The sequence below is a fragment of the Hippocampus guttulatus genome, chromosome 10, assembly GCF_054856545.1.
Source record: "Hippocampus guttulatus isolate MCC_2025c chromosome 10, RoL_Hgut_1.0, whole genome shotgun sequence".
Classification (NCBI taxonomy): domain Eukaryota; kingdom Metazoa; phylum Chordata; class Actinopteri; order Syngnathiformes; family Syngnathidae; genus Hippocampus; species Hippocampus guttulatus.
In genome coordinates this window covers 3,241,448-3,267,953 of record NC_141270.1, presented here as the reverse complement: position 1 = coordinate 3,267,953, position 26,506 = coordinate 3,241,448, and the positions used below count along the sequence as shown (strand labels likewise).

General features: G+C 43.8%; 1 protein-coding gene across 1 annotated transcript in view; it reads left to right on the top strand.

Moving 5' to 3' along the window:
* adam12b (ADAM metallopeptidase domain 12b) overlaps positions 1-26,506 on the top strand; it is a 47,285-nt gene that overhangs the window by 11,265 nt on the left and 9,514 nt on the right. The window contains exons 3-12 of the mRNA XM_086122600.1: positions 383-456; positions 12,927-13,005; positions 13,628-13,704; positions 14,731-14,920; positions 15,454-15,519; positions 16,150-16,221; positions 16,324-16,493; positions 17,530-17,614; positions 18,785-18,933; positions 24,635-24,812. Coding sequence (XP_085978726.1) covers positions 383-456; positions 12,927-13,005; positions 13,628-13,704; positions 14,731-14,920; positions 15,454-15,519; positions 16,150-16,221; positions 16,324-16,493; positions 17,530-17,614; positions 18,785-18,933; positions 24,635-24,812 — 1,140 coding nt within the window. The remainder of the gene's footprint in view (positions 1-382; positions 457-12,926; positions 13,006-13,627; positions 13,705-14,730; positions 14,921-15,453; positions 15,520-16,149; positions 16,222-16,323; positions 16,494-17,529; positions 17,615-18,784; positions 18,934-24,634; positions 24,813-26,506) is intronic.

The window sequence follows — 26,506 nt, the reverse complement described above, 5'->3', positions numbered from 1 at the left end:
TTAATACAATTGAGAGATTTGCTGTGAGTGTGTTTTAAACAGTCGATTAGTGAATAATTTGTTTTAAAAAAAAAACCCAAAAAAAACAGACCACGTACAGACTAATCAATGATCTTGAAAATGGGAAATTGACCAAGCACCATCTGAGCACCAACTCGAGACGTTCTCCCACATTCACTTCCTGTCCCAATACTTTTGTCCGAGCTCACGGGAAACGGATGATGCGGAAGCGGCCTTCCGTTTCCCCGCCGTCTCCATTGTGCGTCTTCGCATCCTGCTTTGCTTTTTGAGGTGAAGGCAGGATGGGTTGGATCAGGTTGCCATCGTCCCTGCCGTTCATTCACCCCCTGTCCCCCCCCCCCCCGCCCCCTCCCTGTTCCAGGGTTATCCGCCGTCACTGCGCCTGCTGGTCCGTGCCGAAGGCCAACAGCTCGTCCTGCTGCTGGAGAAAAACGAGTGAGTTTTCATGCGATTCATCGCAAGTGGTCATCGCGGACACGAGACGCATCCATTTTTAATCGCAAACAGATGAATGGCCTGCTCTCGCCATGCAAGAATGGAGAAGTCATACAAGTTTGGACTATGATCGAGTGAATTAAAAAGGGAGGGGGGCCAGGGGGGGTGGAGAAAATAATATATCCCCTCGCGGTTTTGCCCTTTTCAAAGTTCACTTTCTCTGAAGGGCCAAAAAAGAGATGAAAGGCAATAAAGAAGGCGGCGGCGGCGGAGGAGAAACACTTGAGGACGAGCTTGTTTTCTCGCTCTCTCTCTCCCCCCCTCGCTTCGCCTCTCTCTGTTCTCATCGCTCCCCTCCGGACCGCCGAGAATAACAGCGGACGGCGAAGCGAGGGGCGGGGATTGTGCCGAGTTCATAAATATGGCGATAGACCGGGGTGGGGCGAAGGGCGAGGTAAGGGGGGGGGGGGGGGACAAGAGCGAGAAAAGAATGTGCAAAGGCCAGCTTGCACGTCAGGGGAGAGTTACGTTCTCCAAAGCATGATGCCATTGCTGACTCAAGTCTTCTTTCTGCCAAGGCGTTCTTATTCAAAGGGAATGGCGCTGTCATCTTTTTTTGATCCTTTTAGTGTTCGCACTTGTAATTTGGATCTTCCGGCGAGCAAATATTCATCGCATTGCACATCTGGTCCTGGTTCAGTTTTGTGCAATTCCAAAAGAACAGGTGTGAGGTAAATGCCCGAAAGGATCAAGAATAATGACAGTACCACACCCCGTCAAGTGAAAATAAATATCTTTTAAATTTGACACGCCGCCGAGAGGAGTGATCTTAACAACCCCGTCCGATTGGAATGATTCAAATAATGATCAGAGATGTAAAATGACGCTTCAAAACCACGAAGCATCAAGCCCGCTTTTTTGGTATGAAACGTTGACATGACCGCTCGACCGTCAGCTGTCAATCAAACACCACCGCCGCGACCCGGAACAATGGACGCTTATTTCGTCAAGCATCTTTGTCGTGCTCCGGCGTGACTCGACATTTGAGACCTAAAAATGGATCCACTTAAAGCCCCGGGTGGCTGGAATTTGTCCCACCGGGTCGTCGTGTTACTTTAACGTGCCTTGACAATGAGGCGCTCTAAAGTGACCAGGCTCATCTCATTATGTGTGGCTACGAGGCCAACACAAACAAACGCTATCGTCGCAATTCGCCTTACGTTACGTTTTGAATCGTCAGACTTTTTCCCTTTTGCTCAACCCGACCGAGCTTATGACGGGAAAACAAAAATGTCTCGGCATCCGCAGAAAAGACTTGGAAACAACAGCCCAGTGCGATGGCACCAAAGCGCGAGCCATCGAAGTCCGGCACGGTGGCTTTGTGAGGTTGCCTGGCGAAGCGCTCGGCTCAATCTGGGAAGCGGGAGCGAGAGATAAGGACAACCTGGCTATAGATAGACAAACGGGTCGGGAACGACCACCAACTCAACATGGAGGAACACGGGAAGCGGCAATTGTTAGCACCAGAAAGATGAGTTAAACAACCAACAGAAAGAGACAAATGCCACTCCAACATCCCAGACAGGAAAGACAAATTTACACAGTTTATCTAGCCCTTCTATTTTATATTTTATTTATTTTTCGGAATGAATGAAGTTGCTGCAGACGAGATAACGCGCACACCGGGAGATTTGTTGGCATTGTCAAGCCGAGCGCTTTCATACGGCGCGCGCATCTTCTTTCCCTTTGAAAACACACAAGAGGATGTTGCTATGGGGATTTCTGTCAGCAACATAATGATGTCGCTGCCATGTTGCCATGTGTTTCAAACGGGGACCTTTTTCCTCTTTTCTTTCCTGCCGCAGAAGAATGAAAGGAAATGTTCTCAATGGGAAGCGAGGTTTTTTTGTTTTTTTTTCTGCACGAGGTCAGTCTGAGCTGCGGTGAATGCGTGGAGCCCTCGTCTTAAAAAGCCCAAAACCGGGTTGCAGTAAGAACAGAGGAGGATGGCGAGGGCTGAGCGTGGCGGCGTGCATTTGAAGCTCATGTCTGAGGCGGAGAAAACGGATTTAGCCTCTAAACGGTTTTCACTCTTAACTCATTCAGTACCAGCCAATTCTGGACCAAGTCTGAAAAGACGTTTAAAAACGTCTTTGGGAGTGAATGAGTTAAACATGATGATGTCATCAGTGTTCTCCTGCAGGTACTTTGTTGTTTGTAGCGCAAAGAAAAACAGTTGACTCTTCACAAATTCCCCTTCGGTGGACGAGTGGTTAGCGCGACAACCTCACAGTGCCGAGGTTGTGGGTTCGATCCCGGCTCCGGCCTTCCTGTGCGGAGTTTGCATGTTCTCCTTGTGCCTGCGTGGCTTTTCTCCGGGTACTCCGATTTCCTCCCACATTCCAAAAACAAAACACATTCAGCATGGCAGGCTGATTGAACACTCTAAATTGTCCCTCGGTGTGAGTGTGAGCGCCGATGGTTGTTCGTCTCTGTATACCCTGCGATTGGCTGGCAAGCGGTTCAGGATGTCACCCGCCTACTGCCCGAAGGCAGCCGGGAACGGCTCCAGCATGCCCCTTAACCCTTGTGAGGATGAAGCCCATCAGAACCCCCCCCCCCCCCCCCCCCGCCCAAAATTCCCCTTCTGTGCCTTGACTTGTCACTTTAGTTCATTCCGTTCAAAATTGCACTTTTCCGAGACCTGATGTATCTTTAGAGCTGCCGTTGTTTGGTTGGTATAACGTGTCTTACTTGACAAAACACAAAAGATAATCGGTGTGCTTTCATGAAGGGATCAATTTGAACCCTTTTCAGGGACAGCGGTTACTATAGTGGACAGCTTATCAGGGTGCACGAAAGGGTTAAGTTCAACAATGGCTCGAAAGGGTTCAGCGATGATCAAAATAGCCCTCGATGAATTTGATCAGCGATTGTCAATGAATTTTGACCCCTCTACAAGATATAGCCGATCCTTATCAAACCGGATCAGAGGAAGTCGGACTCCAATGCAGACTGAATGCGTACAACGCAGGCGAAATAACCTGCAAATATATTCATGCCGACGTGTGTCAGCTCGGCGGGCTGCTGTGCTTTGTAGCGCGGCAACGAGGTGGAAAAAAAAAAAATGCAGACATCGCCACCCTTGCAACTACCCCTGGAAAGCATCAAGTCGAGCATTGAAAAGAACTTTTCGGAAGGTGCGCCCACAGTGCCGTCATTTAAGACTGGCTGAGGTCAGGGACCACCTGTTCTGAGTGGGCCGCACCGGCGGAGAGATATCACAGGACACATCTGGCCCGGCGGCGAGCGGAGCGGATGGGAATGGCAGCGAGCACGACGGCCTCGGGCCGGTGACGGATGACTCACAGCTGATGCGGCGGACGCTCAGGTCGCGGAATGAATAGGGGCTCGGTCGGCGGATGTGTGCAGTTCCTCTGACGTTAGGGAAATTATCTCATTTTGTGGCACAATTTGGAACCCTAGTGCTCAATCCACCGATTTTTTTTTTTATTGCACCTGTCCTCAGGTCACGAGGTGAGCTGAAGTTATTTCCAGCTGACGTTGGGCGAGAGGCGGGGTGCACCCTGGACTCTTTGCCAGTCGATCACAGGGCGCAATTCGACTCCTTTTGTTTGACTGTTTTGGAGTGAAGCGATGTGACAAAAAGTTTTCATTTTTCATCGTACGCACTTTGTCGTCATAGTTGGCATCAGGAGCGGAATCATACTTTCACTTTCCCTTTTGACATGCGAGATACATGCGAGGACTCCCAACAAAAGAACGCTAATGAAAAAAACTCGACGCCTGAAGTTGACCTCACAACACCAAGATTCCACCAGGTGGCGCTAACACTATCACAAAATGCCAAAACCACAAACATGCGAGGCTTTCCTTTAAATTTGTCACAAAAATTGTTCTCTCTAGATTTTCACAAATTGCGGTTGGGTCTTGAACATATTTGCTGCAATTAATGAATGGGGACGGGGGGTTCAGTTTAGTCACACAATCTGATCAAATGTGCAGTTGTCCGGCATTCCTTGACGGATTTCGCTCGGCCTTTTAGGGTCCGCTCTATTCTCCGTTGACTCCGGCCATGCAAACCCCGCTTAATAGCATGCACGTGAGCGGTGTCGCGTGATTTTTTTTTTTTTAACATCACAGCCAGTAAGAACCCGCAAATGGGAGCCTCGTTTTGAAAGTCCTTCACAAGGCGCCGGGGTGCACGTCTTGAGATTTACTCGGTGCGACCTGAGCGCCGGTGAGAAGAAAATCCATTACCCGGGCCGCCGTGGTGTTTTGGAGGCGGCGGAGTGCGGGGCTTCAGATGTTGATGGGGCATAATATCATCCCCGTTGTCATTTATCGGCACGAGACGGGGAACGCGTTCTGCCGAGCGCGGCACATGAGGGATTATATTACCTTTTTCTGCAGACAAAGATTTCCCTCCAGATACGAAAATGCACATGTGCGCCTTGCATACCCAAGTGAGTGTAAGACAGCATGCAGACATTCGTGTGCTATCTGTCTTGAGAGATGCCATGGAAGCATCTTGCGCCCCCCCCCCCCCCCCCCCCGCGCGCCAAATACTCCTACAAAATGTTGATGTCAGGGTTTTAATAAACTCAAATCATATCTCGGAGCGTACATTTGGCGTGATCCACACTCTCATCTCAATTTTTTACGATGCGGGGCTCCATTTTAATGTTTGCAAAAGTGTGCACACCCTCCTCGGATGTACTTACGCGCACGTAAGAGGAAGCATGTGTCCAAAACGGGACCAGCTGTTGCTGGCGCGGGGAAAAAAAACAAAACAAAACAAAAGTGGGGAAGGAAGCGCGCGTCATGACATGGCTGACAGATGCGGCGCTTTTGACCTCGCGGCCTCGCTCGCTTTACTTGATTACTCATGATAATCAATAGCAGCTTGTTGATTCGAAGACGTCATATAAAGTCAGGGTGACATATGATTACCCAATTTTTATAAACATAAAGAGTAAGAGAGAGAACGAGAGCATCGATTAAAATACTGTATTATGTTTATTTCATTGAGCTAGAAAGTGAGAAATGTAACCAATTGTATTTGTAGGTGTCTTCCAATGGACAAAGTAGCAACACAAATCCTCCAACATCTTAAAGCCAGAAAGCATTAAAAGCCAGCAACAAGGCGCCTCTCCGCCTGTGCACGATAAAACATTATCGCGCTCCATTTCCCTCAAATATTCCAGACACTTGCGATTTTTTTAATTTTTTAATGGCATGAAGACATTTTACCTGTGGCTCATCTGATAATTGACATTATCTCCTCAGAAGCCGGCGGCCATTTACGGCACATGTTCCGGCGCATTAGCGTCAGCGACAGATCGTTCACCCGCATCCTCGTGCCAAAATGATACATCAGCTGCGAGCAAAGTTTCCGTCGCCGTCATCTTTGCCAGGCAATGAGGCGAACAAGCGACAGATTGTACGCTATTATCTTACGGGAGACTTGGCGCGTGGGGCTTAATGGTGCAAGGTGTTCCCCCTCCTGATTTCCCCAAGAGGACAGGTTAGTTGTTGGAATGGAATGTGAGCAATAGTGCAGTAGTAGTCATCTGAAAGAAGTTGAAAACTTTTTTTTGTTTGTGTTAAGGTTGCCTTCCAAGTATTATGAGTGCATATCATTTTGCAAATATTCTGTACAGCAAGGGTCTGCAAACAGCAACTCCAGAGCAAAGTAAAAATATTTTGGGATTTTTTCCTGATAGTTTTTTTAATTTCTTTTTGCATTTGTTATTTTTTTTTTCATTGTTAGTTTTAATTCATTTTTAGGGTGGGTTTGTTAGTTCTGAATAGTTTTTAAAAAAAAATAGATTTAGGATTATTTTTAATATATTGTGTTGGTGGAGTGCAAGATTCAACCAAAAAGTAAGTTGATTTAGTTATAGTCATTTTTCTGAACGAAAAATCTAATTTGTTGTTTTTTTGTATTTTATTTTGTTAATGAAAATTATTTTTCAATTTTAGTTTTATTTACTTCGTTTGTTTTTCGTTGACTTGTTGTCCAGAGCAAAATAAGGAATTTAATGAAGTCAATAGAATAAAACGTTTTTTTAAAAATTGTTTGTTTTGTTTTTTTGTTTTGGTCACACAAACTATGTGTCTCAATAGCTAAGCTTTTCGACTTCAGTAGGCAAACCAGGGATAAATCCAAGAAAGGAAAACCCCAAATGTGAAATGCTACATGCTACATGCTACATGCTACGTGAGCTATATTGAAAACAAACACAGTTCACGCCTTACAGATGACCGTTTACAGGTGGCATTTTTGCTTCGAAACCATATGAAAAATAAAGAATTTGGGCGCAGAATAACCTCATGTGTGAATGCCGTTTAGCATTCACAAAACAAACAATTCGGACAGTCCAAAGGTGTGTTTTGAACACCATAAATAGTAATGCCGCCATAAAGCTCCCTTAACAAACAACCTCAGTGCTACAAGTGGAAGATATCACTGCCTGCAGCTAATTTTGCTCCACACACGGATGATGATGACGGATGAGCTGGATCCACGTACTAAGTTTGCTGTTTTGTTTCTCAAAACCGTTCCCTTTTACGGTCATCTTGGGAATATGAAGTCATACCTTTTTGCGCAAGGGAAAACATGTTTATTCCTGCAACACACTTTAAAAGCCAGCGGCCGGGGCATGGCTCGTTATCGTTCAGCTCGGCTGCAGATCACCTCTGGTGCGGGCGGGGGGGGGGAAATAGGCTTCGTAACGTACATGACTTCACAGGAATTAGTCGGCGTCCAAACCCAATTGGGCTTTTATTGGACACATAAAACACTGTCTTTAATCCTGTTGTTTGCGCTCGTAGCGATACTAACATGCGTGAGTCACAAAGAAATGTGAAAATAAAAGAGCCTGTTCATAGTCATGAAAAAAAAAGGAGCATTGGAACATATTCTTTCATTTTTCCAATTGCAGGGATGAATAACTTTGACTGTCACAAGTGTGTCAAAATGTCCCGTGCCTCCTTAAATGTAGCGATTTAAAGTTGTACACTATGTAGGTCGTCATACTTTGTATTCCTCTATCATGCTTGATATCACCTATACAAAGAAAAAAAAACCCGTCATAAAACCTACCATGAGCCTCGCTACAAGCATCCTCCTTTTTTATGAACACCTTAGTGTTGGCTGTAGCTCTTTTTTTATGTGTTTTACAAAGCAGCGTGTTGCTCACTCTTGGACGTTCACTCCCAGCATCTGTGAGGTTTTGCTATTCCCACTCTAAATCTTTTTTTTTTTTTTTTAATAATGTCTGAAGCACAGAGACACAAAGGTCACCTTAAAACGATATTGTCATCGGACCGCAACTCTGTTTAACTCATTCAGTACCAGCCAATTCTAGACCAAGTCTGAAAAGACGTATAAAAACGTCTTTGGGAGTGAATGAGTTCATTTGACTTGTGCCGATGTCCCTGGCCTTGGAGCGAATATGCTGGCAAGGTGTGTAGCCTGAATATAAAATAGAAACATCTCTCACGCTGTCGGCCTTCACTACTTTTGGGTGAGTTGGTGCATATAAATACGACGCGCCACGGCTAGTCCTGAATAATCTCTCCGAAGATACATTTGCTGTGCCTAGCTTCTGCCAGTTAATCTCTCAAAAGGGAACCAGCTGTTTTTCCTTGTGGCTTCTGCGAGACATTCTGATATCGTTAAGGAGCTCGTGGCAGTCATTATGTAAATGGCCTCACCCTGCCAGCTCGTGTGTTTGTTTGGCAATTTATATCAGCCAAATTTTAGTCTACTATCTGTCTCATTGATCTGCTTTATGACTCTGCCGGTGCTAATGTCAGTCCCTCGGTCGATTGAGTGGGTATCTAGAAATTTGGTAATGGCACAACATTTGTTCAGTGGCCTGAACGAGCTTGAGTGTGTGTGCGTGCGTGCGTGCGTGCGTGCGTGCGTGCGTGCGTGTGTGTGTGTGTGTATACAGCTGATGTCATTAAGTTTGCTTTATCCAGTCATGGTTTGCACCACCAACACAGCGCAGAAGTAAGAATGTAAGATTTGTTAACTGTTTCGTATTCAGCTTGGTTACACCAGGTCATCTTCCCCCATTAAGATGAATGGCAACGGCATTAATCCGTTCTACACAAGCCCTAGAAATGTTCATTTTTGCAACGAATAAATAATGTCTTTGAATATTGTTATATTCAATGGGAGATATTCACAAGTGTGTCCAAAATGGAATGCGCCTTTGTTAATTGGCCGACTCGAGGTGGCGCGGTAGTTACGTTTCTTATTTTATTGTTGTCAATCGATCATGCTTGACATTTCACAAAACCCAGCCCGTTGACTGTAATTCCTTCATTTCCTGCTGAGTGACTACCCTGACTTTACTTCCCTCATCACGTTTGTCTTTGCAACTTGTGGCGCTCCCGTAATTGCTTGAGTTGGCGCACATCGATTTGGTGCGGCCGCTCTGCATCTCCAGACACGGCGGTCTAATTATGGATGCGCTAATGGTCGCAGAGGGTTAATTGTGATGAATGAGATGCTCTTAATAGCCGGGGAAACATACCCTGTTATTTCCCTTCAAAAATGATCTCCTGTTCATCTAAACTCACAAACCATCGATCAAAATAAACGTCGGCGCCTCATAAAACTATTTTCCGCAAGATTTATTTCCAATACGAATGTCGTTAGTCCACAGGAAAATGGCCATTTGAAGTAAAAGGTGGCACCGTAACTCCCGATCACGAGGCCATTCGGCTTGTCAGAAGCCCGCAAAAGGTGCAATAACAACGATGATACATTGCAGACTAAATTGTTCAAAGGTGTTTGGTCATAAAACAATTTGCGAGCAAACTCACACTTGCTGTCATTTCTCAGTTTGTAAAAGAAGAAATGATGGAAGAGAAGATGATTAAAAAAAAAAGAATAGAGAGAAAATGACATGAAGGTTAGTCATGAAGACATAAAAAAAAAAAAGATTGCATTTCAATTGGCCATCAATGATTCTCAAATTTCCTTCCAGTTCAGCCTGGAATTGAGCCGTCCTACTGTATATGCTTTCCTGTTAATTCTGTTCGGGGTCAGAGTGGGAGCTGGAGCTGGAATTGGAGCTGGGAGTGTTCCCCAAAAATACATTTTGAATGACCGGACAAAATTCACATCATAAAACGAACTAAATAAATAAATACAAAAAATGTCAGTGTCCGGGTAGACTCGAATTGTTCTCCCCAAGGGATTGCGGCTTATCACCATCTCCAGGAGGATCATTTCAATGTCATCCACACTGACACTGCAAACACAGCAATGTTGGGCTTCCTATTCTTGACCTTTCAACTTGCTATCTACAGTAGTCTGTCTCCCCATCTCTCCCCCATAATTGCGTAGCAGTCAAGAATATGAGTCCAACAATACACTCGGTTCATGCTCAGCGGAGATTTGTGGACACTCGCAGGCGCTGGGGATCATGCCAACATGGTCGCAGCAGAAAACTCATTACAGAGCGCCGTAGAACATGCGTCTTCTTTTGTGAGTCACGTGACCGTATAGCTGGCTGCGCTGCACCTGAAATGACATCGGGATGCGCAAACAAAAAGTCAGCGCGAATTTGAGATATTTGATTTGTTACAACTGTCAAAAGACTTTTTGACATGAGTACGTGTTGAAAACAGTCATTGGAAGCAATTCAAATACTTTTCTAGGCACTTGACTTGATTGACTTTAATTTCACTCCAGATCTGAACTTTTAACTCCAATACCTTGTCGCGATATGCTCGTTACGTTTTTTTTTTCTTTGACATGAAGGAAAATGAATCCTTTAACAATGATGGTAACTGATTCAGACGAGCAAGATATTCCCCATCCAGCGTCAAGAGAATTGTTTGATGTTTTCGATTCCAGGGAGGATTTGCAACAAATGCGTCACGTAAAAGCCTTTTAAAAAAAAAAAACCCCCACAAGATTCTAGCATTTGAAAATTCTCAATCTACTGAAGACTAAAAAAATGTATTTTTTTTAAATCGTCATCATTAACTAATTTTGCATTTGTGATACTTGGATCGAAACGTACATGGAGCCAACAAGATTCACAATGACATTTTTCAGCAGGGCTCGGTTTCAAGCACATTAATGCCGACATCATAGTTTTGTTGTTGTTGTTGTTTGTTTTTATTTTACATTTTTTTGTGAATAAGATTTCGAAGCCTCATTGCATGTTCTTTGCGATTTGTCTTTTGAAATGATTCAAATTTGGCTCGGCTGCGAACAACACTGTTTGTTCTCTGTGGTGTGTCCGATTTCTTTTCACTTTTACGGGGCTTCAAGTACAGGGCGAGTACTTTTGCCATCTCTTCCGACAGCACAGCATCCAGCACAGATCGCTGGCTCATTTACATACTGTACATGTGACTCCGCGTAATAATTCAGCGCCGCGCAAAGCCCCTCGAGCGTGAAAACATTGGCAAGAAGCGTGGCTTCCCCTGCACGCTTCCTTTGAAGAGGAACTGCTAACTGCGGTGATTTTCTTTTAATCGCCCCCACCCCACCCACCACCCTTCACCATCAGTGTAACCCAAAGCCTTTCTATACCGCTGTTGCTGGAGGGCCCCATATGGAAGAAGAAGACCACTTTTACTACTGCTGTTGCTAATATTACACGAGCAGAGAGAGGAAGTGAAGAGGTGGGCTCGACGACGCTAATTCTATTTCCACATGCGGCCGCGTTCCAAATTGATTTGCGCACAGCCGAGCGTCTCCTCACTTTCTCGCGGCGTATAAAGAAACGGAATGAAAAGAGCAAAATCCTCAGAACTGCGGTGCATGAGTTCTCTTCTTCTCTCGTCCTCACTTAGTTGCAGTCGAATGCGAACCTTCACATTTTTCTTTTATATTCGGCCACAACGGGAGCGCTTCCTTTATTTGAGAGCATTGACATGTTTCGATAGGCGCAGCTGTTTTGGTGAGCAACAGGTTTATTCAGGGTGCAATAGTTAAATTTAATAAAAATCAGTGTAAAACAATATAGTCATTTTGTAACTGAATTTTTTTTGTCCACTTAGGGCAGGGATGTCAAACTCATTTATGTCACGGGCCAAATTGAGGTTTGGTAACAAGAAAATACTATATCTCTTATTTATTACATATGAGGAATTAAAACTTTGGTAGACATTTTAGAAGGGTTCATGGAAGTTGACATGTTTGAGCTGCTTTCGCGGGCCATATAAAATGATGTCATGGGCCAGATCTGGCCCCTGGGCCTTAAGTTTGATAGGTTGACCCCTGTGACTTAGGGCAAAACCCTTCTTGGTTTTGAGCATCTTACTCATTGTGAGCTCTCGAAATAGTGTTTGTGTGTGTGTGTATATATATATATATATATATATATATATATATATATGGGAGGAAGCCAGGGAGGGGTAGAGAGAGAGAGAGAGAGAGAGAGCGAGAGCGAGAGAGGCGGGGCAGAGTTGGAATGTCAAGATGGAAAAATGGTGGATCCCGTGCTGCCCCGTCAAAAACCGGGGTCGGGTAAACATCAACTCGCGTGCCTTCGCCAAGTATTTGATTACAGGCAGCTTCCAGGAGATCAAAAAGCGGCGGCTTTAATACGCGATGTATGGTCATGCCACTCGGATCTAAGCTGGCTTTCCCCAAACATGTTGCCAACATGCAGCACGGGAGCTTTTTGCTTGGATTTACCGCGCACGTGTCGCTAATCCAATCTGGAGTGCGATGTGCATCCTCGCATGCCCTCATGGAAACATCGTCGTGTTACATTATGCAGAGTGCACCTGCTACTAATATTACAGTCCGCCCTCTTTATCGTGGCCGATACATTCCAGAATCACCCGCAAACCGTTAAAAACCTGCGATCAAGGAAGAACCTTAAAACACACTTTTGCATGGGTTATATTTTGTCGGCAAGTTCGGCATTGTTTTGTTGACATGATTCCCTTTTAGACTAACATTCTGAAAATTCCCTTTCTGCACATCTCACATGATTCTTGTGCAAAAGTCACGGGGGGGGGGGGGGTTTGTTTGTTTTTTGGGGAGGGCACTTTTTTTTCATGCTTTGACATGGCAATTTTGGACAAATGTCTTTTTGTCGTGTAACTTGCCTTGGGAAATCAATATATTTTAGTACTACATCATGCGCGCGCGCACACACAAAACCATGCGCACACGCACACTGACATCATCCCGCCTGACATCCACGTGATGCAGCTGCACAAGTTGGCCTACGCACAGGGTGCGGCTCGCACACGCACACACACACACACACTCAGGCACATACACACAAAATAATTACCTCTACAGAGATGCTGTTCTAATCATGGCAGACATTCACATGAGAGAATCGACCCCCCCCCCCCCCACCCCACCTCACAAATCCTCACTGAATCTTCTCTTGAACATCTAAGAATCTCCTTCTCCACATTCCTAATCCCATCGTGTCCTTTTTTCACAGGGGTCTTTTCGCCAGCCATTACACGGAGACGCACTACCAGAACAATGGACGCGTTCTCACCGCTGCGCACAACTCGACGGTACGACGCCAAAAGCGGCGAACGCCACACAAAAATGCATCGACGACGTGCCAATCGGACTTGGAACGAGCCTGTTTTTACCGGAATGATCTCATCACTATAACGTGACCCGATGCGTGGGAGCGTGTGGCCGTAGCGTAGCACGACATTTATCCAGTGGCCTACTTGTTGATAAGCTCCGTTTTTTTAAAAATATATATATTTCCAGCCAATGTTGCCATCAGGGTTTTATTATCGAATCCCATTTTACCAGCTGAGCCATTCCTGGCTGCAAGTGAAAAAAAAATCACACTCAGTCAAAATGTTTTTGTTTTGTTTTATTTACGACATTGTATTTTCACATGCCAAAGGTGACGTAATGTAGGTCACCTTTAGCTGTGAGCACACATTTCTATTTTGACGTGGCGTGTAATTGAACGGCATTGCATCAGCATCTGGGTGTTGAAAGATACCCCCTGGCTGCTGCTCCACCAGCATCCCCTCCAATAACGTTGGATCAAAACGGACCACAATGCAACTGACTGCATCCTCGCTTAACTCTATATGATCAAGTGGCACTTCGTTGAACGTCACGGCACCACAGACTTTCAATATATATATATATATATATATTTCTTTTTAGAAAAACTGCTACTACCACGGGGAAGTGCAGGCGCATCCCAACTCTGACGTCACCCTCAGCGCCTGCTCAGGCCTTCGGTAAGAAATGTTTATGCTTTGGCGCCGTAGGATGGGAATGTGTCAGCAAAGTTTATTATAGATAAGGAAAATAACACAAATAAATTGGGGGGGTGGCGAGGAGGAGATATTCTCAAACAAAACCAAAAAAAAAAAAAAAAAGCTCGCATTAGACCAAAAATGTCCTTTTTATTCATTTTTGTCAATTAGATTGATTTTTTTTTTTTGTAATTTATGTATTTTTGGGGGAGTGCTTTTAAATGTATTACTGTATGGCCAGAAGAAAAGTATGGTGTGACTCCTTTTTTATTTTATTTTTTTTTTAAATCTTGCATGTGACAAATCCACTCTTAAAAACAAACCCTCAAAGTAGACGTTTGAACGTCATCAGTCAATATAGAGGAGGCAAAGTTTGGCATTTCCAGCTCCCGGGCTCCCCATATCGGTCATTTTAATGTGTTGCACAATGTGTGTCCTGGCTGGTCCATCCACAAAACAGATCACTAAAGTCACTGCTCGACATTTTTCCTTATGTCACTTTGAACTTTACGCCGCTGTTGGAAGAAGAGAATGTCGCAGCTCATCGTTTGTCCTCAATTCTGCCTTAATTGGCGTCTTCATGTCACTAATGAGGAACCGCAGTTAAAATATTACGATTTGTGGCATCTGCAAAAAATATATATAATAATAATCCTGCACCGTCCCGCTTAATTAAACACACTTTGGCGTGATGGCCTTAAGATCGTTAAAGGAGTTACTATTCTTTGCCAAGATGGGATGTCACTTGCAAGAAGAATTTTGCTTTTACGCTTGGTGAAAGGGAAGGCAATTGCCAACCTTGGGAAAGTCTTTTGTTTTGTTGCTTTTAATGAGCTTTTTCACAGCCATCATGCGGACGTGAATAATCGGGCACCCCGGACTGAAGTTTCTATGAAACTTAATTGGAGCACCCGAGGAAGCATGCCATGAAAAAAAAAAAAAAAAAAAAGTGGTAGCAGCAGGGCAATTCTGTGCTGCCTCATTTTTTGTTCCCGCTGCTCTTTACAGAGGCTTCGTCGCGCTTGAAAATAAGTCGTTGGTCATCGAACCGGCGCCCGGCAAAGACCCGGACGTCCACTTCATCTACCGAGCGGAGGAACTGCGTCTGACCCCGGGCGATTGCGGTCACGGTTTCAACATGTCCTCCGTGGCTCCGGACGATGACCTTAAAAGCCCTTTCCGGGCCTTCCACACGAGGGTGAGAGGACAAATTGTGTACTCACCTTGTTGATGCCAACGTGTTGTACAAACTGTTTTTTTGGAGACGTTCCCAGAAAGTGTTGTTCCCTGGGGGGCTTTGTCATCCAAGTCCAAAAATTGAGGGCTCCCTCCAGAGAGTTTTGGCCAAAACGGGCGCTCGCGGCCATATGTCCATGCGAGAGCAAATATTTACAAACAGGCAGCGCAAGGTAACATGCACCTATGTATGTTGCAAGACATTTTTATCAAATAGAAGCCGTGCCTTAAATAATCATTCACTTTGAAATGCAACCTCAAATAAACAATTAAAAAAATACCAGCTTTATTTCCTATATTAACATATTTCAATATTTCTGTTTGTATTACTACTGCTACAATGAGAACAACAATTAGCTACAATGAGAACAATTATAATAATGATGACGATACATTGTCAGAATTGAGCCATGTTTGGGGTGGGGGGTATTATTTTTTTAATATTCAGAACTGTAACGGTAACTAATCCACATCTTTTTTTTTTTAAACCCTCAGCACAAAAGGGACGTGCAGAAGACCACCAAATACGTGGAGCTGATCATCGTCGCGGACAACCGAGAGGTAAAGCCACCCGTCTCGCTTCCGTTCATCTTCTCCACAACGACGAGAGCAGGAAACGGGTTGTGGGATTGGGGGGGTGGGGGGAGAGGGCTGGGGGTGGGGGGGGGGGGGGGTGGTGATCCATTAAGAGTGGAGCCGCACATATAGGTCAGTGTGCAACAAGCTGTGTGCTTTGGTGCCAGCGGCTTGACAGGAAATGACTCCCCAGCGGAGTGAGCGAGCAAACAGGAACAAGATCTACGCTGAGTTTCCTCCCGCTTTTCCCAATGTCAGCGAGTCCAAAGGACTCAAGCCCATCAACAACGGGGAGCGACGCGGAGAGAGAGTTGACAACATGTGACCTCACAGATGCTCTGGCGCACGAATGGATAACAATTCCCACACATTCACCACAATGTCTTGGACAAAGTTTTCCCTCAAGAATGGACGCGAGGGACGTGCATTGTTTTATTCCGTTGTCAGATCCTCTCCGGCGTATGTGATTCAGTGTGTTTCATTCATTTACTTCATTTAATAGATGTCCTCACATCCCACTGATTTAATGTATTGTATGATCTATATATTTTTAAATTAACAACACATTTTAGGTCTCCCTATCATTGTCTATTTTCATTCTCACTCTTTGTCTAGTTTCAAAAACAAGGTAGTGACGTGGAGAAGGTGAAACAGAGACTTGCGGAAATTGCCAATTATGTGGACAAGGTACAAACTGCATAGACGCAACACAAATACGAGCAGATGCCGCATTAACTACGTACAAAGATTAAAAGCTACTCATCGCCCTCTTCTCATTCTTCCGTCCAGTTTTACCGAGCGCTGAACATCCGCGTGGCTTTGGTGGGTCTGGAGGTGTGGAGCGACCACGACAAATGTCCCGTCACGCAGGATCCCTTCGCCACCCTTCACGAGTTCCTCGACTGGCGCAAAGTCAAGCTGCTGCCCCAGAAACCTCACGACAACGCTCAGCTCATAAGGTGCTTGCTAGGTTTTGGCAATTGGTTGACTTGCACACTCGATATTGCAATCAGGAGAAGGTGCTTTATGGAACGAGTGTATACAATGGTCCCCCTGTAGTAAGATCGAATCCAATAGCAGCGTTAGTGAATATTTAAAATGAAGTTTAATGCTAACTATGTTGCGGTATCGGCCTTTAAGCCAGTTTTTGCCAGCCACACACAAGACGCACCACCCAAATAAAAATGCAAGAGAAGCGGCACTAAAACAGGCCAAAATACAAATGTCATGGGGTTCATACTAGGTGAGGTTTAACCAAAACAAGGGTGTAGAAATGAAGTTTTAAGTTGAGATGTAATCATTTCTCAAGAGTTAGGTGTTCAGCACACACACAGACTACAGATAAAACAAAGTGTCTCCTTGGTGTGTTCAAAACAATCACACCAGTCCACTAGCTTGATGCTCATGCTAGATAGCAACTATGTTGTGCTTCTATAACCCTTTAAGTGATTTTTTTTTCCCCCAGCCACACCACCAATTGAAAATGAAAGAGAAGTGGCAGTAAAACAGGCCAAAATACAAATACAATGGGGTGCATGCCGGGTGTGGTTTAACCAACACAAGAGTGTAGAAATGAAGTTTTAAATTGAAATTTGAACATTCCAAAAGAGTTAGGTGTTGTCATTTCTGTGGGTTGGACATTTCAGAGTAAAAGAGCCCAAATAGAACTTGGCAACTTTTTGCCTTTTCTCGCTGTCTCTGAGTCACCAAAAGATCAACTTGAGAGTAATGCCGGTCAGGATGTAGTGACTGGTAATTGGATGATCTTATCTGGCAGACCTAATGATCTCTCATGGACACAAATGTGCCAATTCATCAAATCAACATCGCAAAAATAAACAAATGGTCATCACTGGATCATTGGTGGTTCATGACCAGCAACCGCGAAATGTTGCAGAGAAGCTTTATGCAGAATGCAATATTTCACGACTCCCCGCCAAGCTATTCTCTCCCTTTCGAAATGCCTGATGACATAACGCTTATATCCTTTGGCAGCGGGGTCTACTTCCAAGGCACCACCATCGGCATGGCGCCCATCATGAGCATGTGCACGGCAGAACAGTCTGGAGGCATCGTCATGGTGAGCCGTGATGACTTCCCGCCTTCTCTTCCTCCGTGTCGCGTTGCATCCATCCAAAGAGGTGTTGACTCGTTGCCACGAGGGCATTCGCGCACATTCCTGACACCACGCTTTATGAAATGATATTATTTCGTACAAGGCCTGCAGCCAGCCGGCGTAACGACCTTGCCGGTCTTTCGGTCGTTCGGTTTTTGCTGAGGTGTTTGTGTTTTTTTACGCACTCAAAAAAAAAAAAAAAAAAACACCTACACATTTCCATTTTTTTGATAAATAGCCAATGCCAGCCCTCGTTCCGATCACAACGTATTTTCTTCGCTAGTCCGGTAAAAACGAGCTGCCAGCGTTGTCCCGGCTGTCCGTCCGCGAGACGGTGGTGCCAGATCGCAAATTGGTTATCTGCTTGATGCCATTAGCCACCGGCCCAGATGGACCTGCCCTCCCGTTAATAGATGTGTCTTCTTCGGGCAGAGCCTTCTCCAGATGTTTATGTACCCGTTACTTTACTTGTGGCAGATGCCAGCCATGAAAAGTAAAAGGCTACCCAAGTCATCAGTGGCCAGTCACAAGAGAGGAAAAACAACTCTTGAACCCCCCCCCCCCCCGCAAAAAAAAACAAAAAAACATTCAATGTTTATTTCAAACTACAAGGCCTCCACCAAAGTTGTATTTATCCTGCATGTCCCTATGTTGGCACTTCGGGAAAAACCACATCACACTTCCTTCAATTGGGATTCAACAACAAAAAAGCCACCAAAATCTAGTACAGTGTTTGCAAGTAAATCTGTATTAAAAAAGAAAAAAAAAAGACCCCTTCCTACCTCCTAAAAAGGTTTCTGGATGGCCTCAAAGCAAGACTTTCATATTCAAGAGTGTTTGGGATGGAACCTCAAATTCAACGGGCAACTTCAATGTGAGTGCTGAGAAAGTTTCACTGGAAGTCCTCGAAAATCAGATGAGGGGGAAAAATGTCAGGAAAAGCCTACTAGAACATCAGAACTTTGTGCAACCACGTCTCATTATCTTTTTCAATTGAACTGTGAGAAGAGTTCAATAGGACATTGTATGTTATTCTTTTGTTTTTGCCATACATTTTTATTTTTGATTTTTTTAATTTGTTGTTTTTTTAATGTATTCTTTTTTCTTTTTTTTTTTTTTTGATCCCTTTCATAGGATCACTCCGAGAACCCGCTGGGCGCGGCCGTGACGTTGGCGCACGAGCTGGGCCACAATTTCGGCATGAATCACGACACGCCCGAGCGCGGCTGCGGCTGCAGGATGACGGTGGACCGTGGCGGCTGCATCATGACGCCCTCCACGGGGTGAGACGTCATCCTTTATTCACCACAACCGATTTACCTCACCATGGCAATGTGCAGAGCATGCAAAGTCTAAAAAGTCCAGAGCTAAGATTCAAACCCAGAACCCTTAAATTGCAAGGCATACATGCTAACTGCTAATCCCACTGTGATGCCCCTGCAGTTTTAAAAATATTTTGCATTTATTTAAAAATTGTTTGAAAGTCATTCTTCATCAAAGAATCCTGTTTTTTTAAAATAATTCATCGGGAATATGGTGAAATTGGCCATCGTTGGCTTTACGCAGGGTAAGCAAAGCTGCACTGAGTTTTGTTCGATGCACATATTTTGTTGTTGAAGCAGCGTGTGGGATGGGGCTTTTTTTTTGGAGGCCGCGATGAGCGAATCGTGGCCCAGCGCCACACACACACACACACACACAATCTAAAGGTGCTGTATGAAAGAGGAACTCAAGTCAAAAATGTAAAATTTTGGCATACGAATAAAACTGATTATTCCACTCGCTTACAACCATCTCAGGGGGCTCACATTCTATCCAGCACCGCCCCCTGCTGTCCACTGAAACTGACGTCAAAACAATTTCTCGCTGTAATTGGTTGTCATGGAGACAAAATCCAGACTTGGCGTTGGCTCAGAAAAAATAAAAAATAAAAAATCAGGTGGAATGAGGGCTGGATCCCTTGTAGCATACAATACCCCGAAAATAGCTTGACAAAAAGACTTGCTTTATAATCTGTGCTATATTTCTTGAAAAAATGCCTAATCTATCTCATTTAACAAGATGTATGGAGTCAGACTAGCTCATTTTCATTTGTAAATGATTCTGCGGATTCACATCGCGTAATCACGCTTATCGCAAGGCTGCTACACACGCACACACACACACACACACACTGTGGCCCGAGACTGAAGCAGCTGCTCCAGTATTCCGCCCACATCGCCTGGGTTGTTGAGATAACAATGTGGCCGAGAGCGATGGACTCTCATGTTAGTAAACACCAAAGCTGATAAGATAGTCCAAAGCGCAGCAAACTGATTTTTTTTTTTCATTAACTCCCCTGTTGGAAGTTTTGACCGGGCGGCATTCCGCTACGCCGCCAAAACGAACCAGACTGCAAAATTTCAGTTGGACTTTGAACTGTATTGGAGCAACCTTTTATAATAAAGTGGAACCTCCGTTTTTGGTATGCCCTAGTTTTCATGTGATTTTTGCCGAGATTTTTTTTTCGTCTGTATTGGATTTCATTCATCGGCTGTTCATTTGCCCAAATTGATGCGCGTTCATACAAAAGTGTGTGTACATGTATAACAGACGGCAAGGTGGATTCAAAAGTTAGACCTTCAAAATAAAAGCATGAGCATAACAAAACGTTTCACCATACTTTCCTGTATTCACAAAATAGTTTGAGTGTTTTTGCTAAATTAGCCACTACAGAGCCCAAAGTGTCTTGAAAGTGATATTTTACTCAAGTGCTTTTATTTTGAAGGCCTTACTTTTGACAGGATGTAGGATTTATAAACCCAGGAGGTTTGAGTTTTTAATGAAAGCTTGCATTGCTGTTTAAACATTTTTTTTTAACTCTATGGCAGAAAGTCCAGAATCATCAGTAAAGGTAAAAGTGATGTTCAAGATTAATTTATCCACTTCATTAGTCATTTCTATTTATTTTATGCTGATGATTACTGATAATTTTTGTTTTTTAACTACAACTATTCAAAGGAGGTGTTTTGCAGCAGTATTGTGATGGCAACAGATTATTTCCATTATTATTTCCTGTGTAAACAAGTGAGTTAATCCTTTGAGTTTACTGAAAATCAAGCCAAGCCATCAAACACAACTCACGCACTTCAGACAACGTGAGATGAAGCATTTGCCTTGTGGCCACATCACTTAAAAATGCGGCAAAATACATAATTTACCCGACGACTAACAATAATTGCCACGGATGAACTGAAAGTACCTTTTGAGCAGGCAGACAATAAAGTAGTAGCGACGTGTTTGATGTACGTCTGCCTCATCACCAGGACAAGTGCAGTCGTGGCGGGCAATCGAGGGGGAAATGACGATATGATCTAAACCCGGCAGTGTGAGTCATTGTGCTGATTAATTATTCAAAGAAAACACAGCTCGCTCAATTTTATTTTCCAAAGAGTTTATCTGTGACTCTGAGGTCATACAGTAAATGTTGAAGTTTGGTTCTCATCCCACATTTTTGGTTTTTACCATGGAGATGTTCCTTCTTCTTCTTTTTTGTTTTTTTAAACACTTAAAACTTGCTCATGGGGGAGAGAACGGTCTTGCATCTAAATGATGTGATTATCGGTGGCACTGCCGGCTAAATTTCAGGATAAGGGCGACACGCAGAAAGGCGCTTTTAGGCCTCGACACATAGCGCCGACGAGTCTAGCGAGCAAGCTAGGCTTGTATTTATCTCTTAAGCGGCGTACATCCACTGTGATAATCGGACCAAATTTGAATATTATTTTTTCCCCGTGATTGATGGATGCCCGAAATATTCTCTTGACGCTTTGGTTGTGGTGTCACACTTCTTTAAAATGACCCCCCCCCCCCCTCCCCGACCCCCTCACACACACAGTCTGCTCGATATACATTAACTCATTCAGTACCAGCTAATTCTAGACCAAGTCCGAAAAGACGTTTAAAAACGTCTTTGGGAGTGAATGAGTTAAGGGTGGACGATCGTAGATGTTAAACCTGTTCACTATTTACGATCGCAAAGTCCTATGTGTGTGGTCGACACCGAATTGAGCCGAGACAGTTCATTTTTATTAGTTTGTCATTTTTCAAAAATGCGGTTTGCTAGTTAGTTTTAATATTAGTTTTTAAATGCAGTATTTTCGTGCAAGATTGGAAAAAAAAAAACCCTCACTGAGTAGTGTCATAAAGTAAACCATTCCCAAATGATTTTTCCTTCTTCCATACGGCCGGAACAGTGACACTGAAATTAATACACTTACAATAAAGCCCAATTGGGGAAGTTCTTTCTCTCCTAATTGATCAGCTCAGAAATCAGTCACAGACGACAATTAAATGTTCAACATGTTCCATATTTTTCATCGCAAATCCTCATTCGGAACAGTCATCCACTAGAAAAACATGACACTAAGACCACAAGGCATAACCATATGCGCTAACAGTTAACCTAGCGTCTTCTATTTCTTCTTCTACAACTAACTTGTGTTTTCCGGCAGTCTGTATACCCCCCTTTGTACATGCTGCCCCTCACATGTCAGTCTCGGTACTTCAACGGATACTAAATGATACACTGTAATTGCAGTAAGAGCACACTTTCAAATTTTTCTTCTCCCCCCCCCCGTAACATGTGGTGTCTCCCATACTTAAAATTCATTTCACATTGTGATTAAGACGTTAGAATTTGAGTGAAGTAGAAAGAAATGAGTGTACCGTCATGACGAGCCTTGATGAAGGAATTCGTAGACGTAATGACAGGAGCAGACATTTACTCGACTTAAAAGGGGGTGCATTACTTGTGCCGAGCCGCTCAAAAAGCTGTCAAATTCTGTCACAGTGAGATTAAGCAAAATGATGCATATAATTCCCCGAAGACAACCCGGCGTTTGCGCAACGTGTCCTTTCTTTTAATCACCAACACCTCCCGATGGTGTCATAGCCTACCTAACATTTGCTTAAAGGTCAGACATGTCTCATCTTGTTAGCCGGGACTAAATATTTGTCACTCCGCAGCACGGTCACCGGGAGAAACCACTTTTAGGCCTGAAGCCGTCAATCAAGTGACAGGGCCCTTTTTATTTTTGCCTCTCTTCAAACATTTACCTCACACCCCCTTGTCTGTTTTGTGCATTTATCGGCAAGATATAGAACTATACAGAACAGTCGGCAGGAATGCGGTGTATAGGTTTTAGAATAAAATTTTGAGCATCGAGGGCTGCATACCAAATAACCAATGGGTGCAGGTGCCACTTGCACTTTAGTTGAAGCTTTTTGCACACGTTTAATCAGACCTATATTAAACCGCGTGTACACCCAACGGCAGGAAATCTTACCTTTGATAAGTCACAGTCCATTTGTAAAAGTGTGCTGTGGCTCATTCTCAAATCTCAAGCCCTCTCCACGGCAACAATATTCGGTCAATGCGAAGCCAAATAGGAATACAAATGAGCCATGCTGATCAATGCTACGTGAAGGGTGAATTATGGTGATGAGGGAAAGGAAGAAACTCGGCTTCTCGGAGGCTGAACTTGAGGAGGTGAAACTCGAGGAAGGGCTTCATGGTCGGTGTCTTCAATAGCGCCACCACAACTGAAAGAGAGTCGGATTGGGGTTTTTTTTTCACCCTCAGCATTTCAATTGCGATTCCAAATGCGATTATTATTTTTTTCAGTATACAGTTACGATCTGTTGAATTAGCACGTTGGTTTATATGATTGGCTTTTAAAGTAATGACTTAATCGTCGGAACACCATTCGGTGCACTGAAAGCAGAATTTTAATGATTTGGTTCGATAATGTTTCATAGACTTAATCCATCTAGTCAAACTGCGATATTAAAAAAAAAAAAAATAGCCACTCGCTGAAAAATCCCAAAGCGACCGTCGATTAGCATTTTTCTTCTCGCTTGATGAGCATTTCAAAGCAATCCTCGCATCTGGATCAATAAAGCAGAACGAAAGCCGGATGGCGCAACGGAACCTTCGCCCGCCAACCCTTCCTAAGGTGTGAGATCATATCTTCATCCGTGTTTTATTCTCACTGTGACTGAAAAAGGGGGCTGGCTAATTAAACGGCGACTAATTGTTGTGCTCAGCCAAATTAGTTCCGCTCGGGCAAACGATACACCTGGAGACGCTGCGGGGCTTCGAGCCAATATTATTCAAGGAAGTCGACACTTTCTGCTTGGCTCGTTTTCTCTAGCCGGTGGCCTCAGCTGTCAAAACAAACACGTTCGATCTGGAGCCACTCCAAACGGAGCACATCTTGGGATGCATTTTTACGTAGGGTGTGTTTCTTGAAGAACGGTCGGTTGACCAGTGTTGTACTTTAAAAAAATAAAAATAAACAAACACCGTAAACATATCTGAACACAAAGAAACAAACAAAAAAAAACATCGAAAACACCGCACATTAGAGTGTATGTGTTAATTGTTTTGTAATTGCCTCGAGATGTCACAAAGTGGAAGTAAAGCATTTTTTTCCTGTTAGATAAGGCTATGTCTAACTTTTTTTTGGGGGGGGGGGGGTCATGGACTCGGTCGGGTGTGCTAGAACAAACAAATGTACGTGGAAACTCAAGAAGTCTTTGCTCGTCTCACACCACCAAATGTTACTTCGGGCCTGACGAAATTCAGCTCAGCATTGTTGCTTGGTACAAAAATTCCATGCAATGACACAAGGGAAATATTTTATATGAGACATGACATGTCCTGAGCACAAAAAAAAGGAGGGCTGTGTAAAAATATAATATTTGCCAATTCAGTATCAAATCACAGAGTTCTATGATTCATTGAAGGCCAAAAATATCTACCTTTCCACAATTAGCAATAGCTAAGAATGAAGGTGGAGATATGATATTAATAAAATATTGAATAATAATCAGAATTTTGAAGAGATAAAAAATATTTACCTTTACACGCACATCTTTTTTTTTTTTTTTTTTTTTTTGGGACTCCTTGACTGTCATCAACCTTGTTGCCACCTCCGCTAGGTATCCCTTCCCCACGGTGTTCAGCACGTGCAGCAAGAAGGACCTTGCAGCCAGTCTGGAGAAAGGCGTGGGCATGTGTCTGGACAACATGCCCGAGGTCAAGGTGCTCTACGGGGGCCAGAAGTGCGGCAACGGCTACGTGGAGGAAGGCGAGGAGTGTGACTGCGGGGAGCCCGAGGTAAGGACAAGGGGCGTCCATCTACGAACACGATGTCGGTGAGCATGTCATGTCCTGAAGGAATCTGAGACATTTTACTTTTTGTCACTCATAGTTCACGTGGACGGCAAAATTGACACGTAAAACAAAAGAGAGTCAAACATTGTATGCTTTAACCCCGAACTGGCCAACCAAGCTATTTAATAAAAGTTTGCTAGCTTAACGCTAACACAAAATGTGAATCGTCTTTGATAGGCTCATGGAAATGAACAGAGATGATACAGTTGCGCGCACACACACACACACACACACACACACTGTATGCTTTAACACCAAACTGCTAAAAAGCTATTTAATAAAAGTCTGCTAGCTCAATGCTAACACAAAATGTGAATTGTCTTTGATAGGCTAAAGGAAATGAACAGAGATGATGCAGTTATACACAAACACACACACCCACAAGTATAAGAGAGGTTCACATATTTTATACACATTATAATAAAACTTAGGATAACCGTATAGAAGTATAAACGCAAGCCATATAATTTGGTCTAACGTCCATTGAGTCCATTAGCTTCTTGCTATCATCTAATGACGGACGCCATAAATCAGCTAACAGAAGTTAGCATGTCTTACATCATCTCAGACTTTGAATGTGTCATGTCAATTTTGTTTAAACAAACAAACATCTAAAAACAGAGCTATCCATGCAAGCTGTCGTTTCCAAGTGTTTTCCTTCCACGGCACCCAATGCGAGCCCCGCCACCTGGTGCTCAGTCACTGGTGTGACAGGCTATCACACTGGTGTCATTTCCCAGTCACGGGCCCATTCATCAAGTTGCTCTCCGGCGGTGTGACAAAAAGAGAAAGTTTGATCGGGTCCAGGCTGAAATAAACTTTCCTCTGCCTTTGTCACCACCACACGAGCTTGAGCTGATGAGTGAATCCATCTCATACACACACACTCACACGGACTTAAACACACTGCGGGGCACCTTGTCGACGCATGACTGCAGCCGCTCGTCTCTCAGGAAGGCGACTCAGTCACATGCTGTATAACAAAGGCTTCAGTCGATGATTGATCATCGCTGCCTTTTTTTTTCTCAAATGTAGAGCGCGGGCCTCCCTCAAGGCTGAATAATTCTAATTTCGATCCGTACCTCCAAAGACACACGGCCGCTGGTCATTATCATTCATGCATTATTCAGTCAAGAAACGGGTGTCCAGAAATGCCCTTGGGATTCTTCCTTTGCTGGCGTAAGAGGCCGAATATTAGAAACACCTCCAATGGCATTCAGTGCTGTTCACAGGAATCAAGGCATTCAAAGATTAGCATATGATGATTATAAAATCTTCTTATAGACAGAAGTTTTGCTCTAATTGGTTTGTCCAAATATAGAATAATAATGTCACTTTTTTTTCCATGTAAAAAAATTGTTGTGAAAATGTGATGTTTTATTTATATTTAATATTTGAATTTTACAAGGTATCACAGCAATCAGACATTTTTTTAATTGAAAAAAAAGAAAAATTTTGCCTTGTTACCAATAATGCATAGCCGAGTTTTATTCGGTTTATTTTTCTTCTTTAAATATGTTTGACTTCTTAGTATTTGTTGACAAACATCTGTGATTCCCGGTGTGGCATCACTAGTGGTACACAGGCTCCATCTAGTGGTACGCAAAAGAATCACTTAATTAAATCGTTCCAACTTC